The 18,902-nt window shown below is 35.3% G+C and overlaps 1 protein-coding gene across 1 annotated transcript; it reads left to right on the forward strand.

Moving 5' to 3' along the window:
• Nucleotides 1–743: 743 nt before the first annotated feature.
• Nucleotides 744–6,236, forward strand: PABPC4L (poly(A) binding protein cytoplasmic 4 like). The gene has a single exon (XM_019935801.3). The coding sequence runs from the start codon at nucleotides 1,568–1,570 to the stop codon at nucleotides 2,678–2,680; it is 1,113 nt and encodes a 370-aa protein (XP_019791360.2). The 5' UTR covers nucleotides 744–1,567; the 3' UTR covers nucleotides 2,681–6,236.
• The last annotated feature ends 12,666 nt before the right edge of the window (nucleotides 6,237–18,902 follow it).

Genomic DNA, 18,902 nt, shown 5'->3' on the forward strand with positions numbered 1-18,902 from the left:
TGATGATCACTTTTATTAAAGTTTGAAAAACACTAAATTAAAGTTTGAAAAACACTAAATTAGCCTTATATAAACTGATCCATGCAATTCAGTTTTGCAGGTTACATTCCGTAAGATGAATGATGATTCACATTTAAGGTTTTATAGGAATGATGTTACGGAATTTATTTAATGCTAGAGGAAATGAAACCGATGTTAATCAAAACCTATTCTGTGCCAGATATTAGGTTAGACATTTCCAAATTTACTAATTCATTTAATCTTTACAATACTCTTTGAGGTAAGGGACACTATTTCCATTTCTCTGGGCATGAAAACCAACCTCAGGTTAAATATCTCATCTCCTCCACGCAGTGGATTCTTTCAGTATATACTGAGCATCTCGCTTCTGCAAGTCCCTGAGTTAAGTCAACGGGGAAATAAAATGGGCATGGTCCCTACTGTCATGGAATGTAATACAATATATTTTAATTAGACAAATGCTACGAAAATACGAGGTCTCTAAGAGCGAAACCTAAACTTTTTCAGAAGTTGTATAGGGAAAACCTGTATTTGGAAAGAGCATCAAAAGTGATTGCTGAGGAACACAGTTTTGTCAAGTTGGCCCTGAACAAAAGGCGAGCGTGGGCCTTACGCCAGGGCCTGCGGGCGGGTGGGTTTCTTAGGGCCACTCCCCTAGGCTGCCTTTCTCCACCCCGGTCACCGCCTCCCGCTCCTCAGCTGAGCTGTCCGAAGTGGGTGGGAAGTGAGCGAGAGGGGCGGGGGGAAGAAAAACATTCTCCAAAAACATTAAAAAGAAAACATCCCCCTGGGCAGCGAGTGCGCGGGAAGTTGAGCGCGCGAGTTCCGGGCTTTCCGCCCGCCCCCCCGCCGGCCGCAGCCCGGGTGAGCCCCCAGCCCCTGCCCGGCCGCCGCCCACCGGGCCGCGGCCGTCCGTCCGTCGATCTGTCCTCTTCCCCACCCCCAACCTGCCCAGGGCGCAGCGCGGGGTCTGCAGGGAGGAGAGCGGCCGGGGTTGGTCAGGGCACGCGCAGCCCGCGGAGCCCCCGGCGGCGCCCGGCCAGCGGCGCCTGCACGACCCGGTCCCGGGCGGTTCGGGGCTCTGGGGCCCCGCGCCCGCCGCCCGCGCGCCGCGTCCCGGGCCGCCGCCTCAGACGCCACTTGTGGAATTCTTTCCCCCGGCGGCTGTAACTTTAAACCGGCCTGAGCGAGGCCTATCTTTATTCAGAAACCAGCGACCGGAGAATGGCTGTGGAGAACGCTGACATGGAGGGCCAGCCCGCCACTTGAAGATTCCTCACCAAGTGGCTGGGAAGGACGGCTTGACCTAGGAATCTTTCTTTGACATTTCAAGGTTCTGTCGCCCCCTCCCAGGGTTGGCCGGACTGGTTGGGGCTTTTGACTGAGGTTGCTGCCCGAGCCTGGGGAGCTGTACGTGAATGAACCGCATCGCCTGGCCTCAGAGCGCTGACTCTGAGGCCACCACGCATGAGCCCGGGCCACCCTTCTGCAGAAGTCACTCCAGGAGCTCCTTAGGGACCGGCTTGTGGCGGTGAGGAGCCAGGAGATGCATGTAGCAGCCAAGTACCGCCAGGCCTCCCTGTACGTGGGTGACCTCCACGCGGACGTCACCGAGGACCTGCTGTTCAAGAAGTTCAGCGCTGTGGGGCCCGTGCTGTCCATCCGCATCTGCAGGGACCTGGTCACCCGCCGCTCTCTGGGCTATGCCTACGTGAACTTTCTGCAGCTGGCGGATGCCCAGAAGGCCCTGGACACCATGAACTTTGACCCGATAAAGGGCAAATCCATCCGTCTCATGTGGTCTCAGCGTGACGCCTACTTGAGGAAATCTGGAATTGGGAACGTGTTCATCAAGAATCTGGACAAATCCATTGATAACAAAACCCTTTATGAACACTTTTCGTCTTTTGGGAAGATCCTGTCCTCCAAGGTGATGAGTGATGATCACGGCTCCAGGGGCTATGCGTTCGTGCACTTTCAGAACCAGATTGCCGCCGACAGGGCCATCCAAGAGATGAATGGGGCACTGCTTAAGGACTGCAGGCTGTTTGTTGGCAGATTCAAGAGCCGCAAAGATCGGGAAGCCGAGCTCCAAAACAAAGCCAGTGAGTTCACCAATGTTTACATCAAAAACTTCGGAGATGACATGGATGATGAGAGACTGAGGGAAGTTTTCAGCAAATATGGAAAAACCCTGAGTGTTAAGGTGATGACAGATTCCAGTGGGAAATCCAAAGGCTTTGGCTTTGTGAGTTTTGATAGCCACGGGGCTGCCAAAAAGGCTGTTGAAGAAATGAATGGAAAGGACATAAATGGACAACTGCTTTTTGTAGGCCGGGCACAAAAGAAAGCAGAGCGACAGGCTGAGTTAAAGCAAATGTTTGAGCAGCTGAAACAGGAAAGATTTCGGCGGTGCCGGGGAGCAAAGCTCTATATTAAGAACCTGGATGAGACCATTGATGATGAAAAGCTACGGAGGGAATTTTCTTCATTTGGAACCATTAGCAGAGTTAAGGTAATGCAGGAAGAAGGGCGAAGCAAAGGGTTTGGCTTGATCTGCTTCTCCTCTCCTGAGGAGGCCACTAAAGCAATGACTGAGATGAATGGCCACATCTTGGGCTCCAAGCCGCTCAACATCGCCCTGGCCCAGAGGCCCTAGGAGAGGAAAACTTACTGCACCAGCCAGTGTTTGTAGCAGCTTGGGGGATGTTAGTGATCTCTGCCTGAATCGTCCTGAGTAAATTTCAAATCCCAGCTGATGGCTGCTTAGTTTAGTAAACATTATGATAGAAGGTTTTGTATACAAAGCTATTTATTTTTCTTTGGAGGAAAAATAAGTGAATCTTAGAACCTTGGTTCTTTTTATAGAGGCACACCATCTAATTATAATATGGTATATTTTTCTGATTTTGTTGTAGTGCTCATAGCAGTAAGTATAATTAGATACATTTTTACTGCATTTTGAATGAACTGAAGTGTGGTAATTATTTGCATTTATTGCATACTTTTTCTTATTTTAATAATATTGCTAGCTTTAATTTCTTCCGTGAAAATATGCCCAAAGTAGTTCTTATACCCGAGGATTGCAAAGTAATTTATTTTTACAAACAGAAATTTTCTAATTTCTCATCAATTTTTTTTTAAAGAAACCAAAGTTTAAGAATTGCTACTACAAACTCAATATCTAATTTCATTTTGAATTAATGTTTAAAATACTAGGAAACAGTTGAATTTCCTTTCAATTTATATCCTGAAATGGTGTTTTTCTGATGGCTGAAATTAATGATGGAGTTCTTTAATGTTGCCTACAAATGTGCTTTATAGGAAATTTTACTGTTCTTTCCATTGGTTGACATAATCCAGGTGCTTGCTGGTTATCAAAATTGTGACTTGAATAGTAAAACCTTAACTTCCACATTCCTTAAGTTATAAGCCTGTATCATTTCAGGTCAAAAAGTTGGCCTAGTCTTAATTCTCTTCATACGTATACGGCATAAAATTATGCCTTAAGTTTTGAACCAGGTACCAACATTATAAAAGTCATATATAGAAAACATAGACATTCTGTTTAACAACTGTGTTTTCTAATCTCTGTTATATGTTGTAACATGTAGTGATATTGTCTCAGGGTTCAGAACAGTGAGTTTATGTTTATGAACTCCACGTCTCCTTTTATTAGACCTTAAGAGCTATGTAACCCAAGAAGGCTCACTTTTAGCCTTGATTGATCAGAAGTTCACTAATTGATTTTCTGATAAACTGAAGTTACATCACTTAGCCTGCTTTCCAGCATGATTTTTATTTCAGTCCCATTCCCAGATCTTTTCTTCTCTCCTGCTTTTCCTCTATATTACTGAGCTCCTCTATACTTTTTTAAAAGGGTTTTATTATACTGACTTTTACTGTGTGCTGTTTGAAATCCACTTTGGAAATGGATGCAAGAGTTATTTATTTACATTTAAGTAATTACTTTTAAAATTCTGATTCTCTCATACCAAAGGTGTCTAGAAAATAGTTTTGTTGTTGTTGTTTTATTTTCTTTTACTCTGCTTCGTTGTTTCCTGTAACCATATATTCAAGTCTTCAGTTTCATATATTACCAGTACAAAAGAAATATTACAATATTTCCGTGGCAATACTTTACCTATGAAAGAATGAGAAAATCTGTTTCTGTTTATTTTTGTATGAACTACATGTATATTCATTGCACATTTTCTAAATTTAAAATCTCTTTAGACAATGAAAAATTATGGACAATGAAAAAATTACGGTAACACATAATCCTATTATGCAGACAGATCTTCTGTTACAGTTTCTTGCATCTCCTCCCAAATTTTTCTCTATACTTATACACATGATTTAACAAAAATGGAATCATGCTCTAAACCTTGTTTGAAACTGCTTTCTTAATTTGACAGTACGCCATAGTCAACGTCCATGACCACAAATAATTATTTGCACTATAATTTTAATGGCTTTTATCTTTCCTTTAATGTTTGTACCATAATATAACAATTTCCTCTTGATAAACATATACGTTGCTAGATTGTTTCCTCCCTTTTTTTTTTTCTCTATCATAAACAACTTGGAGATACACCCTTTACAAACTCTTATATGCTGATGTATATAATTATTTTCTTCAGAAAATGTATGATTCATTGGAATTAATGTTTAATATTTAAATTGCCCAAATGCTGTTCAGAGATTTGTGCCACTTAACATTTCTGAGTATGGAGGATGGCTCATTTCCATATACTCTAAGAACAAAGGATTTTGTTTTAAGTTGTTATCTGATTCAACATGACATGTAAAAACAAAATATTTCATGGTTATTTATTTTACTTTTTTATTACCTCAAAAGTTAAACAGCATTTCTTGTATTTACTGGACATTTGTATTTTCATATTTTTGAAAATGATCTTAGTCTATTTTCATGACTTTAGTCTGTTTTCCTGTTGGGGTGGTTTTTATTTATATGATTTGTTAGTTTTGGTGTTTTTTTTTTTCCCTGATATTCCCATCTTATTTATAGTTTTGAGGGTCATTCCAAAGTTAAATTTCTAAATTCAAAATTTGCAATCTTATACTTTGGTGGCTTTAATGGTATGTTTCAAAACACTTTGAACACCTCAAATATACAACCCCCCCATACACACACACAATTCATCTGTATTGTCTTCTATTATTTTCAGAGTTTCATATTCTCAGTACTTTCTAAACAAAACTTTTGTGTATACAGTATTTTATACACAGCCTATACTAAATATTTTTAAAGTGTCTTGCTTTTCAATTCTATTAACATGCCTTGGTAAATACTGATTTACTGTAAGAGTCTATTTGAAATCCATATGTCAGCTATAACTCATTGGCTCTCTGAATTACTATGTTGAGAAGTATTTACCTCCAAATCAGGGAGCTTTTAAGAAAGGGTGCCAGGAAACAGGACTGGGAAGTGTAGTAGGTGTGTCAAGCCTTGACATCTCTTTCTGGATAATCCACTCTATCAAAATGTTCAAATATTTGAACAATATTTCACAATGCTTGTAAATGGATTATCAAGATAATATCAGGGAACTGAGTTCATCATTCTCTTTGCACATGCACGGGGATTTAATGGACATAATACCAGATGTTTAGATAAATTGTAGCTATAGCTTCATAATGACACAATAATATGCCATTTTAGTAAAAATTACTTATTTTTAATATTTACCTTAAGAAATGACTGTCAGTTTACAAAAAGATATGATCCTGTAGATTTTCTTGATTATTTAAATTTTACTTATTCTAAATTTTGTATGTGTGTGATTCTATCAAGAAGTCATCCTAGTTGGCAGTAGAGGTTCAGGCATTCACGAAACTTTACTCTTTTTATGTTCAAGTGCCTTGATAAATAAAAAGAATCTTCACTTTCTGATAAGCATTCCAGTAAAAGCTAATTTACATAGAGATGCCTTGAGTCACTGCTTCTGCTCTGCCTTCTCTCTCCCCACACACATTGCCTGCTTGCATGTGCAGCCAATTGAATAGAAATGTGCCGCCAATTGAATAGAAATGTGCCTTTTAAATTTTTATTTTTAAATTTTTAAATGGAAATTTATACTTGGTAAAAATAAGCTTTTTAAAGTGGTTTTAGTATTGGTATTTTCATGTTCTTAATATTTGTATAAATCCACTGAGAAACGATCAAATAAAGTCGAAATCTTTCAATGGTGTCCAGAATTTTCATGTCCAAAAATGATTTTTACTTATTTACTTTTTAAGTTTTTCTAATTTTCTAGCAGTCGGTTTCTCGTAGGAGTAAATTGAAAACAACTTGCGTTTTTAAATGAAGATCCTCATATTTCATGTTTTAAAAGACCAAGTCCCATATGAACTAGTATTTCTTTTTTAAGTTACTCATAATTATGGGACCATGATTGAAAAGAACCTCTAATACAGACCAAGTTTTCATGAGAAATAATTCACTACATTAAAGATACTTTTGAATTTAATTTTTAAAGTAAAATTTAGCCACTATTTTGAGGTTTTAGAATTAGCTTACTTGTATTATATTTGGAAAATGTGCCTCATAATGTAATTATTTTAAGTAAATAATAAAACAGTAGATAGAAAAGAGAAGTTTTAAATATACATTTTAGAAAGTAGAACAAATTAAATATCCTCAGCATATCTTTGGCTTCAAGGAATAGAAAATCCACCTTACCTAGAAAAGGAAGCTGTATTTAACAAAACATTCAGAATTAAGGTATCTTCAGGCAAGGTATATCAGAACTTCTACATCAGTTCTGCTGGAGTCTTGTGGCTCTTCACCCTCTGTGTCTTAGCTTCATCATCAGGTTTTCAAGATGGTTACAGGAATTCCTGTCATCGCACTGAGACACAGCAGCATTCAGAAGGTAATACCTTTTAACAACTTTCCCCCTCAGTTCTCATTGTCCATTACTGATATGTATATTCAACAAGATCTGCCACTAGAATTGAGAAAGGAGTCAACTTTTTGTGCAGAATGGGCTTATGGTTGGAAGGAACTTGAGTAGGAATGGGTGTAGGAGTATGCATCCACTAAACCCTGGATATTTTTCATCATTTGTATCTAATTTTTAATTTCACTACTTAATGGATATTTTCTTTCTTCTTTTAATGTTAACTTACAAATAGCTCCTAAAATTCCTCCCTACAAATCATTTTCAACACTTGAGTCAAACTGGTGATTTTCCTCTCCCTCAGGTTGTACAATCATAGGGAATAAATTGTGCAATATATTCTGTATAAAATTGTATTCATTTTTGTTTAGTAATGGGATTTGTGATTTTACATGTCATGCTTTATTAGGTATAAATTAGGCATCTCCTGAAAATTCTGCTGAAATGGGCAGATTCAATTTAGTCACCCCAATGGGCTTCCACCAAAAATAATTATCAACAGATTACAAATGATCAAGTATGTTTCAAAATAAATCTATATTTAATAAGGTATTAGTTCCTTGAGTTCTATTTTAAAGTAATCTAAACCAAGTATGTTTTCACGCATGTTAGATAATATTTTAGAATCGTACCACTAGAGGGAAGGAATTTACTATGTATATCACCAACTAGTGTGATATTCTGTATAAAGAATTTTTTAAAAATAATTCCTACTGACATTGTAACAGATAAATTATAAGAAAACATCTAAAAATTTAGGTGCCTACAAAATGGCCCCATTATATAAAACTAATGTAACCACAAACATAAATTAATGGGTACTCATTTCCTTTACTAAAGGATTTATATTAGGTCCTTTAGTGCATTAAAATTGTAAGAATTAATAAAATTGGACTTATCCAAACTTTTCAATTTATTTTTTTCTGTATTACACAAATGTGGTATAACCATCATATATTTTAACCATCCAACATAAACAAAGGAACAAAAAACAGATGTACTAAATTCCGAGTTACAAATATGCTCATATTTGAATCTGTTAGGGTCTGATTATTTTGCAAGTTTGTTCAGAGGAAATATTTATAGCTACTGTTGTTTTTGTCTCATGGTCATGTCTTGTCTTAGAGTTCACAGAATGCTTTGAACTATATTGAGGTTCCCCTGAATGGCACAGTTGAACCCATCAAGCTAGAGAAGAAAAATGATCTTCTTCGTAGCATTCTTTGCCATAGTAGAGAAGACACTTAACTTCTGAAAGATATTGGCAGTTTATACAATATCACATCAGAATTTGTTAACCCATCTATATTTACATCACCTTAGATATTAAAAATATCCCCAGTTTGAAGTTCTGCCAAATACTAACAGCACATTTGAGTTCCAAAGGCAATGTCACTGAAATGGTGGATGTTATTATTAAATTTTATTTTTTGCATAGAGTGAATATTGGTTATGATTCATTCTGTTGTGTGTGTGAGTTTTTTTAATCAGTATTTCCAATAGTATTTTCTTATCTTAGGAAACCATATCTGACAGTCTGTAGTGAATCACAATTTTGATTTACATTCCATTTCATCTTTGTACATGTGCCACTGGCATACCAATGCACCACAATTTTGACATATTGCCAATTCTAGTTCCTTGAAGTTAAAGTAAGCCTTTATAATAGTAATGCCAGCAAATCTTTGTTAATCAAAAAAGTGCCTCAATTTGAATGCAAACCAAATCTTAGAATTATTTTGACACATCATTATTTTATTGAATTACCAAGGGAGGTGTTAGAAATGAAAATCTAGTATTATCCACTACTCTATTCACTTATACTTCCTACATAGTACTTATAATAAGTGACTTTTTTTTTTTTTTGCGGTACGCGGGCCTCTCACTGTTGTGACCTCTCCCGTTGCGGAGCACAGGCTCCAGATGCGCAGGCTCAGCGGCCATGGCTCATGGGCCCAGCTGCTCCGCGGCATGTGGGATCTTCCCGGACCGGGGCACGAACCCGTGTCCCCTGCATCAGCAGGCGGATTCTCAACCACTGCTCCACCAGGGAAGCCCAATAAGTGACATTTATATTTTATAGATTATAATTGGTAAAGAGCGATTGGCACTGAGATTGTATAGTAAGCTCATTTTTATTTTAATATTTATTTTTATTTTAACCAAAATATATTGCAAATGCAAATTTTATTATGTTATTCTGCTTCAGAACCTCCCATAGCCATCCATTACTTTTAAAGTCAGGTGTAAATCTTTACTGTGGCCTAAGAGATCTGCATTTTTATGGTCCTTGTGCATCTTTTAGTCCAATTCTTATGCTACAGTTTCCCTTGGTCAGTGTGCTGAAAATAAACTGTTCTTATTTCAACTCCTTTACCTAATCCCTGCCTCACTGAAAACTAACTTTTTATCAGATTGTATGCTTATTGCAAGGGTTAAAAGAATCTTCCCACTGGTTTATGAAAAAAAAAATGATGGGGGGATTTATTGCCAGATAAAAATAAGTAAGAGATCTTTTCAAAATAGAGGTATTGTTTTCTTTTCTTTTTTATTTTTTTTCTTACAAGTGTTAAGGAAGGCTTTCCAAAGGCTGTTATACTACAGAGGCAGCAGTACCTTTTTGAAATTAGACTACATGGCATAGCGCTGTAGGGAGATAAAAAGCAAGCATTTACAAAAGGTCGAGGAGGCTCATCTTCAAACATTTAGAATGTTATTTTTAAATATTATTATCATCATCATCATCATCATTACTATTTTAAGTAACAACTCATTCTCCTCCCTACCTACGCCTTTTCATGTTTTAAGGCATAGATTGGATATATTTCTTCCTGGGCAATCTGATATTATTCTAGCAGGAGCACGTGATGGAAACTGCCCTGCCTTAGTAAGAGAACAAGTAAAGCAAGTAGTAGGTCCTTAAAAAGATAAAGTATTGGGTAGAGAAACAACATTCAGTAGCAAATCATTGCATCTAAATGAAATCCGTTATTAGGGATCAGTTCAGGAAGTGCTCATATAGAAGCAGCATAGAACTAAGAAAGCATGGGCAAAAACGATTAGGGAAAATCTACATATTGATGGATTTTTATTTAGTTAATCATTTTTTTAGTTAAAATTTATATTAAATATACAAATGTAGAAGTTTTGAGCATATAATGTGAAGAATAATACAAAAATAATTATATTTATGTAACTACCACTCAAGTCAAGAAACAGAACATTACCTACACCACTCTTCCTCCCTCCCGATCACTTTTTTGTCACACTGACTCAAATGTAACCTCTATCTTGACTTTAAACTCTACAGATTAATGTTAGGTACCTTGAACTGTTTTCAGATAGATTCATAAAGCATGCATCTTCTTGTGTCACTTTCACTCAAGATATTTTAGTGAGATTCATACATTACTATTTAATGCAGTAGTAATGTGTTCATTGTTATCATATACTATTCTATGGTGTGACTATATTACAAATTATTTATCCTTTTACCATTAATGGACATTTAGGTTGCTTCCATATTGGGGCTATAATGGACAATGCAGCTTAGAAAATCATCATAGATGCCCTTTTAGATTGAGTTATAAATCACATACCATAAAAGTAACCATTTTCAAGTGTGCAATTCAATAGTTTGTAGTATATTCAAAAGGTTGTGTGACATCACCATTATCCGATTCAGAATATTTTTGTCTCTTCAAAAAGGAAATCCGTACACCCATGAGCAGTTTCTCCTGTTTTCTCCTCCTCCCAGTGCCTGGCAACCATACTCAAATTTATGTCCTTAAGGATTTGCCTGTTTTGGACATTTTTTATAAATGCTGTCATACAATATGTTACCTTTTGTGTTTAGGTTCCTTTGCCTAGCTTAATGTTTTAAAGTTTTGTCCATGTTGCAGCATGTATCAGTACTTATTTCCTTTTCATGCCTGAATAATATCTATTTGTGGGGATATGCCACATTCTTTTTATCCATTCATCATTTGTTGTACACTTGTGTTGTTTCCACTTCCTGACTTTATGAATAATATTGCTGTGACTTTGGTTTACAAGTTTTTGTGAGAATATATATTTTCAGTACTCTTATGTACTCATAGACAATGGTATATTCTCTTTTTCTTTAGAAATGTTACCTCTTACAAGAGTCAAATTTTGGTTTCATTAATTTTCCCTATTATTTTTCAATTCTTTTCTTTTTACTGTGTTTTGCTTATTTCTGCTTTAATCTTTATTATTTCCTCCTTTTTGCTTGATTTGGGTTTATTGTGCTCTTCTATTTCTAATTTCTTAAGGTGGAAAGATAAGTTATTCATTTGAAATCTTTCTTCTTTTTTTAACATAGGCATCTATGGTTAGACATTTTCCCTAGGCATTGTTTTAGGTACAATAAATAGGTTTTGTTATGTTGTGTTTTCATTTTTCATTGATCTCCAATTATTTTCGAATTTCACTTGTGATTTCTTCCTTGATCCATTGATTATTTAGGAGCTGTATTTTTTTTTTAACTTCCATATATTTGTGAACTTCCCAAATACTGTTCTGATACTGATTTCTAGTATCATTTCTTTGTGCTCAGCAAACATACTTTGTGTTATTTCAACACTTTTAAATTTATTGAGACTTGCTTTATGGCTGACATGTGATCTATCCTAGGGAATGTTCCATGTGCACTGTAAAAGAATATGTACTCTGCATTGTTGGGTATAGTGCTCTATAGATGTCTTTTAGGTCTAGTTGGTATATAGTGTTGTTGAAGTCATCTATTTTCTTGTTGCTCTTCTGTCTAGTAGAAACATATGGAATAAGCAAGGAAAATACCAGTAAGAATATTGTATCCATAACACAAATGGACCTAATTGTCATATGTAGAAACAATAGAAAACAACTTCAGAACTCATTTTAGTTTCAAGTTCAAGTAGAATATTTTCAGGAGTTGATCACATAAGGACCTATAAACCTACTTACAAATGTTTTCAAAGGACTAAAATCACATTGAATATACCTGTTGACCATTGTGCAATTAAAATGCAGATCAACAACGAAATATAATTAGAACATTATTAGAGATCCAGAAATCGTGAAATATGATCTAAAATTACAGTAGAAATTAGAAAATATTCTGAATTGAATAATAATCAGTATGCAGTATATCAAACCTTGTGAGAACACAAGTATGCTTTGTGATTAATTTATAGTCTTAAAAATGTATATATTAGAAAAGAATAAGCTAGGTACCCTTCTCTAGAAATTGAAAAATGAACAGAAATTAGAATGATGTAGAAGAAAATATAGAACAGAAATTAAAGAAATAGGGACAAATACAATAAAAGGGATCTCAAAAAATTTTAAACTAATGAATTTAATAAACTACCTAATAAAACTGATTTTTTAAAGTGATAAGCACAAATAACTAATATTGGGAATGAAAAAGAAGATTTCACCACATAGTTTGTAGACATTACAACCTTCATAAGTGGATATTATAAACAAATTTATGGCAATAAATTTGAAATTTAGATAAAATTTTAAAACTTTGATTAAAGTAACTCACTGAAACTGATAATAAGAATTTGGAAATATTAATAATCTCACCAATATTAAGATAAATGAATCAATATGATTAGATCTTTCTTAAGGAGAACATCCAAGTGCTAGATGGCTGGTGAATGTTAAAAAATATTTAAAAAACAATTCCAATTTAAAAAAGTCTTTTCAAAAGGACAAAAATGGGTACATCTCATAACTCATTTTATGAAAACAACATAACCTTGACACCCAAACGTGACCTGGATAAAAACTACTGGGCACATTAACTCATCAGCATAAGGACAAAAACATTAAATAAAATTTTAGTTAACTTAATCCAGCAATAATTCTAAGAATATATATAAAACATCAAGTTGGTGTTTCTTCCAGAAAGGAAATCTTGTTTAATTAACATTTAAAATCAATTTTACTCTTGGAGAGGGTGTGGGGAAAGGGAAGTCTCCTACACTGTTGCAGCCACTGTGGAAAATAGTATGGAAGTTCCTTAAAAATCTGAAAATAGAGCTAACATATGATCCAGCAATCCCAGTCCTGGGCATTTATCTGAAAAAGACAAAAACTCTAATTCTAAAAGATACATGCACCCCAATATTCATAGCAGCACTATCTATAATAGCCAAGACATGGAAGCAACCTAAGTGTCCACCCACAGATGAATGGATAAAGAAGATGTGGTACGTATATACACTGGTCTATTAGCCATAAAAAAAAAATGAAATATTGCCATCTGCAGCAACATGGATGGACCTAGAGAATATCATACTAAGTGAAGTAAGACAAAGAAAGACAAATATTATATGATATCACTTATGTGTGAAAACCAAAAAATAATACAAATAAATTTATTAACGAAACAGACTCATAGACATAGAAAGCAAACTTATGGTTACCAAAGGGGAAAGGGGGGGATAAATTAGGAGTATGAGAGTGACAGATACACACTACTATATATAAAATGGATAAACAACAAGGATTTACTATATAGAACAGGAAACTATTTCAATATCTTGTAATAACCTACAATGGAAAAGAATCTGAAATATATATATATATATATATATATATATATATATACACACACACACATCAATAAAATAATCACTTTTACTACATTAACAGAAAAAGAAACTTTAATGATTATTTCAATAGATGCAGAAAAAGCATCTGCAATAATTTAACATTCATTCACATATAAAAGCTTCATAAAAAACTAAGAATAGATGGAGATATTCCAAAATCTGATAAAGCATTTTATTTTTTTAGAATTTCTTAGATGCCTAGGTCAGGGATTCAGGAGTGAGGGATTCACTGGGAAAGTATTCCAAGGAGATATTGTTAGGAGAATGAAGAAGCAGTATGGAAAAGGAAAATTTTAAGGAAAGTTATGTGCAGTCCCAGACTAAGTCTGGGAGTTCTGGACTAAAATTACACAGTCTGGACTTTTGTATTTCTCTGGCCCAAGTCATTGGCTACATGTTTGCTTCATCGCCTAATAGTAATTCTCAACCATGCCCAGGTACCAGAAATTAGCTGCAAAGCACACCGTAAATGAGCGGTGGGTACAAAACTCTATTAAAAACGTCTGAGAGGTTCCAGTCTGGCATATAAACGTATCAGAAGTTGCCAGTCCATTAGAACAACAAGTAAAAAGTTGAGCATACAGAAAAATCAACAACTTTTCTTATATCCATCAGAGGAATAAGGTTACAAAGCAAACCGCTTCCCCTAAAATTGGAGAGACAGAGATACAGAGAAACACAGATACTGAAGCAGAAGCCCACAAGCAGAAACTTGTGCAGAAAACCTGAACTGCAGGAAAACCTGAAAGGTAATTGAAAAATTGCTGGAGGCTCAGTTTGGACATGCCTGAGAGATAAAAACCTCAGGGGGACCCAGTCCCTGTGTGGAGGCGGAGGGTACATTTTTGTGTGTTTTACCTTCAGGAGTTTTATCAGATTTTCACAGTGAAAATCAGAGGAAAATCCCATCATGCTTCCATCCCGGGGAGGGGAAAAAATGTAACTTTGAAATAAAGCATTCTACTCTATATTTAACAAGACCTGACCTAAAAAGAAACTGTTTTGTAAGAGTCTAACATTTTGAGGTATTAGTAGAGCCTAACTGACATGGGGGAAGGAAAATAGCCAACTCCAGCCCCATCTAGGCATCCTGTACCACCTATGCAAGTGAAAAATTAAAAACAGCCCAGGGGCACAAGCTTACTAAAAGACTGAGGTCTAATCATCGGACTATGGAACACTTCACCTCCCACACTTTCCCACTGCAGTTCTTTTTACAGAGTACATCATGTCCACCTTTCAGCAAATGTTATAAGACATACTAAAAGGCAAATTACACAGTTTGAAAAAGCAAAACAAGCATAAGAACCAGACCCAGATGTGGCAGGAATGTTGGAATTATCAAACTATGATTTTAAAACAACAGTGATTAATCTCGTAAGAGTGTTAATGGAAAAAGTAGACAATGTGCAAGAACAGATGAGTAATGCAAGATTAAATAGGTAAGGTAAGCAGAGAGACAGAAATGATAGGAATCAAAAAGAAATGCAAGAAATCAAAAATACTGTAACAGAAATGATTAATGCCTTTGGGCTCAGTAGTAGAGTAGACATGGTTGAGGAAAAATAACTCTGACCTTGAGGACATGTCAATAAAAATTTCCAAAAGTCTAAAGTGAAAAATATAACCTGAAAAAAATAGAATATCCAAGAAGTGTAGGACAAGACAAAAGGTGTAATATATGAGTACTGGGAATACCAGAAGGAGAAGAAAGAGAGAAAATAACAGGAAGCAATAATGACTAAGAAATTCATAAAATTCATATCAGATATACTAAAAAGCTCTTTCACAGCAAAGGTAACCATCCACAAGATGAAAAGGCAACCTACAAAATGGGACAGATTTTGCGAATCATATATCTTATAAAGGGTTAATATCCAAAATATATAAAGAAGTCATACAACTCAGCAGCAAAAAACCAAACAATCTGATTTAAAAATAGGCAGAAGATCTGAATAGATATTTTTTTAAAGAGGGCATACAGATGGTCAACAGGTACAGGAAAAGATGCTCAACATCACTTATCATCAGGGAAATGCAAATCAAAACCAATGTGCAATATCACCTCACATCTGTTAGAATGGATATTGTGAAAAAGATAAGACATAGCAAGGGTTGGTGACAATGTGGAGAAAAGGAAACCCTTGTGCCCTACTCGGGGGAAGGCAAATTGGTGAGGCCATTATTGAAAACAGTATGGAATTTCCCCCCAAAATTAAAAATAACAGTATCATATGGACAAGAAAAGGGAAAAAATGCATACAGATTGGGATGGAAGAAATAAAATTTTCTTTGTTCATAGATTATATGATCATCTATGTAGAAAACCTGAAGGAACTGACAACAAAATTCTTGGAACTAGTAAGCAGTTATAGCAAGATTGTAGGATACAAAGTTAATATAGAAAAGTCAATCAATTTCTTACATGCCAGCAATGAACAAGAGGAATTTTTAAATTAAAACACAATATTATTTACATTGATAACCCCCAAAATGATACACTTAAGTATAAATCTAACAAAATATGTACAAGATCTATATGAGGAAAATTATAAACTCTGATGAAAGAAATCAAAGATGAACTAAATCAATGGAGAGATATTCCATGTTCATGAATAGAAGGACTCAATATCGTCAAGATGTCAGTTTTTCACAACTTTATCTGTAGATTCAGTGCAATCCCAATCAAAATCCTGGCAGGTTATTTTGTGGATATTGACAAACTGATTCTAAAGTTTACATGGTGAGGCAAAAACCCAGAATTGTCAGCATAATATTGAAGAACAAAGTTGGAGGACAGATGCTATTCAACTTCAAGACTTACTATTAAGCTGTAGTAATCAAGACTGTGGTATTGGTGAAAGTATAGACAAATAGATCAATAGAATGGGATGGAGATCTCAGAAACAGATCCATATAAATACAGCCAACTGACTTTTTGATAAAGGAGCAAAGGCAATAAAACAGAGAAAAGATAGTCTTTTCAAGAAAGGGTGCTGGACCTCCCTGGTGGCGCAGTGTTTAGGAATCCGCCTGCCAATGACATGCCGCAGAGCAACTAAGCCCATGCGCCACAACTACTGAAGCCTGCGCTCCTAGAGCCCGTGCTTCGCAACAGGAGAAGCCACCGCAATGAGAAGCCCGTGCACCGCAACAAACAGTGGCCCCCACTTGCCACAACTGGAGAAAGCCTGTGTACAGCAACAAAGACCCAACGCAGCTAAAAATAAATAAATAATTTTTAAAAAAAGAAAAATAAAGGGTGCTGAAACAACCAAACATCCACATGCACAAAAGTGAACCTAGACACAGATCTTATACCTTTCACAAAAATTAACTCAAAATAGATCATAGACCCAAATGTAAAATGCAAAACTCTAAAGCTCCTAGAAGATGACATAGGAGTAAGTGTATAGATGATCTGATGATCTTGGGTATGGTGATAACTTTTTAAATATAACTCTAACGTCATGATCCATGAAAGAAATAGCTGACACACTGGACTTTATAAAAACTAAATATCTCTGTTCTGTCAAAGACAATTTCAACAGAATGAGAAGACAGTCCACACACTTGGAGAAAATATTTGTGAAAGATACATCTGATATCCAAAATAAAATTCAACAACAACAAAAAAATCAGTCTGACTAAAAAATGGGCACAATACCTTAATGGACACCTCACCAAAGAAGATTTTCAGAGGGCAAGTAAGCACATGAAAAGATGTTCAACCGCATGCGTCACGAGAGAATTGCATACTAAAAAAAGGAGATACCAATGCATACCTATTAGAATGGTCAATATCCAAAACACTAACAATACCAAATACTCATGATGATGTGGAGTAACAAGAACTTCCATTCATTGCTGGTAGGACTGCAAAATGGGACAGCCAGTTTGGAAGACTGCTTGGCAGTTTCTTACAAAACTAAACATACTTTTTATCATATTCAGCAATTGCACTTTGTTTGGTATTTACCCAAATAAATTGAAAACCTGTGTCCACACAAAAACCTGCACATGGACATTCATTGCATCTTTATTCATAATTGCCAAAACTTGAAAGCAACCAAGATGTCCCTCAGCAGGTGAATGGATAAATAAACTATGGTACATCTAGACAATGGAACATTATTCAGTGTGTAAAAGAAATGAGCTTTCAAACCATAAAAAACATCGCGGCATCTTAAATGCCTATAACTAAGTAAAATAGACCAATCTGAAAAAGCTGCACGTGGTATGATTCCAACTCTAAGACCTTGTGGGGAAAAACAAAACTATAGAGACAGTAAACACATCATGGGTTAGATGGGTGAGAGCCCAGATTATGGCTTGTCTTTCTGTTGATATCTAAAAACTTAATCTTTTACATTATATCTACAATCTACCTGGATTTTTCATTATGATATGAATTCGGAAGTGATCTTTTTTTTTCCATGTAGACATCCAGCAGATTCAATACTACTATTTATTGAAAAGTGTAGACATCTCCCTGCATTACTCTGAAGTGCTATATTGTCATAAATCAGATGCCCATATTTGTTTTACCAGGCCAGTCTCTGGATTTCTATTCCGTTAGTCTAATTGTCTATCGTTTACCAGTGTCATATAGTCTTTATTACTTTATAATCTTTATATCAGATAGAACAAATCTTTTCATCTTATTACTAAAGATTATCTTGATTATTCTTAGCTATCTGAATATTCATACAAATGAAAAAAGCAACTTTTACAATTTCATGCATATATTTTTGCACATGTGTACACACACATATATACACACAAATTCTTTTGGGGAAATTATTGTGATCATATTGATTCTGAGCTGAAATCCTTACAGTATAGTCTTCTAACCCATGAAAATGGATATCCCTTTATTTATTTGTGCTCCTTAATTTTTAAAATAATATTACATAGCTTTTGTGTAGAAGTCTTGCATATCTTTCTTATGCATAAATATCTGTATGATATTTTTGTTGTTATAAGATGTTTTGTTGTTATTTCTTATTTTTACTATGTTTTAGTAAAAAATTTTTGTTATTCTAAAAAAATACATAGAAATATATTTACTTTTAACATAATGACTTGCTATCCAACGTCATTGCCATACATAAATGATTATCTATTTATATGAACCATAATATAGATTATAACCATTTACCTATGGCATACTGATTTTTCTCTCTACTCAATTATGTCAACTGAAAAAAATACAAGTTAATGCATTTGTAGTTTCTAATGTGCCAATATTTAACAAGTAACATATTTAAGTATATAAATTTTAAAGTTAGTATTAAAAACATAGTTTAAACAAGCTGCTATTCTT

The sequence above is a fragment of the Tursiops truncatus genome, chromosome 5 (genome assembly GCF_011762595.2).
Source record: "Tursiops truncatus isolate mTurTru1 chromosome 5, mTurTru1.mat.Y, whole genome shotgun sequence".
Lineage (NCBI taxonomy): Eukaryota > Metazoa > Chordata > Mammalia > Artiodactyla > Delphinidae > Tursiops > Tursiops truncatus.